This window comes from Marmota marmota, unplaced genomic scaffold, assembly GCF_001458135.2.
Source record: "Marmota marmota marmota unplaced genomic scaffold, marMar, whole genome shotgun sequence".
Lineage (NCBI taxonomy): Eukaryota > Metazoa > Chordata > Mammalia > Rodentia > Sciuridae > Marmota > Marmota marmota.
In genome coordinates, this window is record NW_026000164.1 from 3,159,370 (window position 1) to 3,165,405 (window position 6,036).

At 47.0% G+C, this 6,036-nt stretch overlaps 1 protein-coding gene across 4 annotated transcripts in view; it reads right to left on the reverse strand.

Moving 5' to 3' along the window:
* Positions 1 to 6,036, reverse strand: part of LOC107148951 (GTPase IMAP family member 5-like) — a 13,270-nt gene continuing 7,234 nt past the window's right edge. For 2 of the 4 annotated variants that reach the window (XM_048786724.1, XM_048786726.1), the window contains one exon: positions 1 to 1,585. In XM_048786724.1, the coding sequence (XP_048642681.1) occupies positions 737 to 1,585 (849 nt within the window). In that variant the 3' untranslated portion in view covers positions 1 to 736. The other 2 variants (XM_015493699.2, XM_048786725.1) reach the window with 2 other exon arrangements.

The window sequence follows — 6,036 nt, forward strand, 5'->3', positions numbered from 1 at the left end:
TTAAAATCAAGTGAAAGCAAGCTTATTATTTTGACCAGCCGGGTTCTCTCTCACAAAAACTGTGGAACCAGAGACAACCCTCCAGCTCTCCAAGAGTACAGCTTTATAGCACAGAAAGTTACACAAAGGGGGTTTGAGAACTTACAGATAACAAAATTTTGACAAGCGTAACACAAAAGCTACTTCATATTTTGCTGGCCCGACAGCCATCAGAATTTATGAAGGTCATTAGAGCCTCAGAGAGGGTCATTATCTGGCCAGAGAAGGCCAAGATTGGAGGCACCACTTTAGTGGTGCCTCCTAAATGGGTGAGTTCAAGGCACAGGCAGGCATTCCAAGCAGCTTTACAACATCAAATTATGGCCAGGCTATGCAGAAATCCTATTTTACAGAAATTCTGTTTTACAGAAAACAGAAATAAATCCTTTATAAATTGGGACAAGATGGCTCCTGATCTTAAGAGGGAATTAGGATAGGTTTATCACCTGCATTTCTCCGCAGATGGCAGGTAGTTTGCTGAGAAATGTGACACAGCCTGTCTACTTAGGCCAGGCAGAGCTTCAGGTAAATTGCTTCTTGGAAAAGCATGTGGTGGGGGCCGGGGGCAGCACAGTGGGCCCATTTAACAGAATTATTCTGTTAATTTCCTGTTCCCACCATTTGCAGCTATCTGTTCTCCAACATTAATTACCATATGCAAGAAAATGCCACCCCATGATGGTGGCTCTGGGGGCAATCAGTTCCCGCGCTTAATATAAAAGGTCATTAAAATGACAAGAGTAAGCACACCGCATAAAATCAAAAGGGCAGATATTACATAGCGAGGAATCGTGCAGTTTTCGGCTCTGCGGATCGCCTTGACCTTGCAGTTCCTCTCCTCCTTCCGCAGCGCCTGCTTCTGCCTGTCCACCTGCGCCCTCACCTCGGCCACGTAGTGCGCATAGGCTTCCGGGCCGCCGGCGCCCCCGCCTGGCTGCAGCCGCGGCCCGGGGAGGAAGAGGTGGTCGCCCTGGTAGGAGCGCTCGCGCTCCAGCTGCTCCACCACCGCCATGAGCTCGGCCAGCTGCGCGCGCTGCTGCTCGCCCGCCGCGCGGTTGTTGAAGGCGCAGTACCTCCGGCCGCACTCCGCCAGCAGCCGGCGCAGGCCGAGGTTGTCCGTGTTGACCACGTAATGGTCCAGGGACTCGTCGCCCAAGTCTTCCCGGTGGGTGAAGAGCACGATCGTGTGCCTCATGGCCTGGGTCCCAAACACCTCCTTCACCCTCCTCACGGCCACCGCGTCCTGGGCCGTGAAGCGCCCCAGCTGGGTGACCAGGAGCAGCACGTGGGGCCCTGGGGCAGACAGCAGGTAGCAGTCCGCGATGTCCTTGTACACCTCCTGCGAGTGGGCCTTTGCCTCAAAGATGGAGGGCGTGTCGACCACCAGGATGTCCCTCCCATTCCACGTGCCCCTCTCCCCCTGGCAGGCCCTGGTCACCGACTGGGCGGCCAGCCTGGACTCAAAGGCTGGCCGGCAGAGGATGCTGTTTCCTGTGGCGCTTTTCCCGCTGCCTGTTCTGCCCACCAGGAGGATCCTCAATGAGGCCGCGGTTGCAAAGCAGATCTCTTCTACTTCACCTGTGAAAAAAACAGGGAGCTGTGCTCTACCAAGTTGTGATTTTCAGACCATGGACCCTCACGGGAGTCTCTCACAAGCTAAGGACCTCCTTCGCAGACACATAGGCATATTTAAATGCATCCAAATGTGTGCCTACAATGTTAACCGGTTCTTGAATTGTAAGATGCCCAGCTGGGGCTCTGGCTTGACCCATAGCCAGGGGCCAGAAGTGCCACACTAAGGAGCTGCTCCACGCACTTCATCTGGATGATTTTTCTTGGGGGAAAAAAAAAAAGTGGTCCCTATGCTTTTATCTGAATGGTGCTTAGGGCAGGCCAGAGAGCACTGGCTATTAAATAAATGTGAGTCTAGAAGGATGCAGAGATGAGAAGCCCAAGTATACTTCTCTCATGCACAAGTTCCCAGGTATACAGCGTAGATGAGCTCAGTGCCCTCGCCTGGACCTTAAGAATAAAAAAGGTCTCACATGGCTGAGCTGTAGTGACCACCACCACTGCCAGATGAACATCCCTGTGTCTCTTTGTTGGGGGGAGTGGGGTTCTTGAATTTGATATGATTCCTCATCTCAAATTGCGACCTCCTGGGTCACAGTTAATGTTAATGCAAAATCTGGGAGATGACACTAGAATGGGTGGCTAAAGAAGATAAGACCATCAGAAGCACATGTGCTAGAAAGACCATCTATTTGGTTCATTGAAGTGCAGGAAATTATAACAAAAGTGGTGTAGGAGATGATGGCTCTGAGCCAAGAGCTAAATCTTCAATATTGGAGGGGGTGAGAATCTGGAGATGTCTAGAGTTCTTTAGACCCAAATGAACTCAACCTCCTTTTTAGGCACCTAAAATTGATTATTCCATTCTTTCTATGCCATGTTGAGTCTTCCTTTTGTTATGTATTCTGGGGGTGTTTCAATCAATCAATCACTAAGTCTCTATGGGGAACTTTTTTCCAGTGAGAGGAACCAGGGCAAGAGAAACCATGTTCTTCAATTCCCAACCCTCTAACCTCTGGCCTGAATTTCATTTCTTCCACAGGCTGTGCAGGGACAGCGTCACACCATGTAGTGTGTGATTGGTGACAATGGTGGGCCAGGCACAAGAGGGCTAGAGAGGTAGGGAACAAAGGATAGTTGCCCTTTTCTTCTTCAGTCTAGAATAATGGGGTTTCCATCCCTGTTTCGGGGGTGGGCTATGGGTAGGGAAGCAAGAGCAACTCTCCCAAAGACTGATGCTCTTTAGAGCTTCCAGACTTTCTTACCTTTATTCATAGTCCCATATCTGCTTTTCTGAAACTCTTCCATTCTTTTCTGGAACAAAAACAGGAAAGGAATAAAAGGTGGTATCCATATATGAGCTGGTAAGCACCTCAATTCTGAACAATTATTAACTTAAGAATTATTATCCTTAGATAGTGCTTTCCATTGCTAATTTTCTAACTTATATTTATTCGAAAGCATCTATAAGTGCTTTGCACACAGGAGCCAATGTTGGGTTATTCTAACACGGTGCTCTGTGGCTTTTCTCCTTAGCTTGCAGCAAAACAGGAAATGTTTTTAAAAGCAAATCAGTTGATTATCGCTCTCAAAACTGAAAGCCACAAAATGAAGAAAGCATTCTTCAGTGAATGAGGAGTGGGGCATCATTTTCTTTTTTTTTACTGGTACCAATGTAGGCAAACTTGCAGACCAGACAAAACAATGCAACTAACACTGATGTGTTTGAATACTGGGGATTTTCAATCCCTAACACTCCATTAGATGAATATCCCCATGAGAAAGGGGCACATGAAAGGCACTTTCCAGTGGGAGGGTGGCCCTGGGGACTGGGCACTTCTCCAAGGACCCGTGAGAGATGAGGGATTCAAAGGGAGGGAGCATGAGGGCTCCCCCCCAGCGACAGGTGGAGAGATGATGGGGCTGTGGCTGAAGGGGAAGAATCAACATTAGAGACCAATTCAAAATATTTCCCACTTAATTTTTAGTCAAATGTCTTTCCTGATTGGTCTCCTAATAATTACCATTTTGGAACCCAATAGGCTTAACCAGAAATTGGCATAAGCACTGGCATAAATTCTTCATTCAAATGAGGCATAACACTGACATTTTTCATGTTAGGGAAAAGTAAGCACACATTAGAAGGATGGATGGTGAGATGCTACTAGGAGGATCAACTCTTACCTTATGTTTTATTTTCTCAGTTTTAAAGATGGCTGAGTTGTGAAACAAACTTTTTGAGTGGGGAAATACACAAAATAATAAAACAAATATTCACCATTTGCAATGAATAAATTTTACCGCAGCTATTCTGTTTGGTTGAGAAATTAAAACATCATAGATATATTTCCCATTTGTTTTTCTTTTTTTAATCTCTAATCATTCTTTCCTCCTCCTTCTGTCTTTCAGAGGCAATCAATATTCTGGGATTTTTTTTTTTTCAATGCTGGCAATCAAACCCAGGGCCTCAGGCATGCTAGGCAAATGCTGTACCACTGAGTCATACCATCAGACCTCTCCAAGGTCTTTATAAATCTTTCTTATTTGTATATTTACATTTCTGTATACATATGCATCTATCGAGAACTCACAATACTGGTTTTGTATTTTATACTTCCTGTATTTTATACAGGCTTCCAGCCTGTCCTACAACCAACACAGAATTGTATTGCAGAATGTTCATTGTATGTATTTACAAAGCTAACTAAATAAAAATAATTAAAATAATCAAAAATAATAATTAAAGTAATTTGAATTAAAATAATTCAAAGAAAAAAATTCAGGGACAGGAGTTGTTCTGCGTTGAAACATTTTAGTTTGAAACAATCTGGTATTTTTTCTAGATGTATTTCTCAGTGTGACCCAAATGGTGTCCTGAGGCTGTCACAAAATCCAATAAAATGTTACATCATTCAAAGTGCAGCAAAAGTGGTTCTCCTGTACCTGCTTTTGAGTGGTTCAGGTTGCTAGAGGAGATGTATGTCCCATGGGGGAATAGTCTTTGGCACAGAGTAACAAATGACGAAGTTTCCAGAGGTGAGTCAGGAGGGATACTGATGGAGATGTTAAAGGAGACATAGAGAAGAAGGAAAGGAACCGAGTCAAGTTTAGGAGAAGTCTGTGGACACATGGTAGACCTGAAGGAATGTGAAGCCTATTGGTCAGCAGAGCAGACAAAAGTGAGTGTGTGTGTGTGGTGTGTGTGTGTGTGGGGGGGTTTGAGAATAGAGAGACTTCTTCCCCCCCAATAAAAATCCTACAACTTTTCCCTAACAATGGACAAGGACACATGGAGATTGGCAGGTAGTATGTGGGCAAAATAGTAGCAGCAACTGATAAGGGGCAGCAGGAGGGTCCAGCTTAGGGAGGAGGTTGAAGCAAATGATCATAATGTACATTCTGAATTGAAAATTGCATGGTCCTGATTTTATCACCATGATACCCATTTATCAAATAATGCAAATAATTTATCAAATAATGCTATTTTGTGAAAGATTCAAAACAACTGTTATTTTCTTCCTGCTTCATTAGTATGAACTTGCCTGATCCTTAAGTTTCCACTATGAGAATCACTGGTTGACAGGTCTGTCACTGTGATTCCAAGAGGCGTTTCTCGCACAGGTTAGCTGACCAAGGGACTCTTCACATGTGCCCTGAATCTGGGACCGTTGTCCTAGATTCACACAGTACAGTATCATAGCAAAGGTGTAGGGACTTGGGATGGGAGAGGGCAATGAAGTGGTATTGAGAAGATCAAGGTCAAGGTTTTGAGAAGAGCAAGGTCAAGTCCACTGAAGAGTCTTGTGTGCTCAGCGGAGCCCTAAGAAGCCATCTGACTCCTGGAAGGAGGTGCCTGCCAGGTCGGGGTGGGCTGAGAAGTGGGAGGCTGAACTGCAGAACTAAACCTCCACCCCTAAGGAAGCCCGGGAAGCCTGGGCCCTCTGGGAGCTTCCACTGTCTCACTTGTCAGGCAGGATGAGGGGAGGGCCCAGCCTTGTTCCCCGGGTTTCAGGAGAAGGATTGGGCTAGGGAACGGGCAGCGAGCCTGAGCAAAGGCCACGGAACAAGGCGGCCTGTGGACAAGCAGGGAGGTTTAGGCTGGTGTCCCGCAGCTCTCCGGCTGCCGTTGTCCACGATGCTCACTCCATTGCACTGCTTCGTTGGCCAGGGGACCCAGAAGGACGAGAGCTTTTGCAAATTCGCGTTCTAAGTTAGAACTTATCCATGGTCCTTCAGCCCCCAGAGCATCCCTGAGCGTAAACCTGCCTCCTTACCGCGGGCGGCGGTCAGCGAGCGCGAGGTTCCTCTCCAGAAGGCGAATGACAGCAGAGCCAGGGCACCTGCTGCGCTGAGCCAGACGCGGTAGGGAGCAGCCCGGGCGAGCGGAACCCTCCGCCCAGCTGCAGGAACACCGGGAGGATGGCG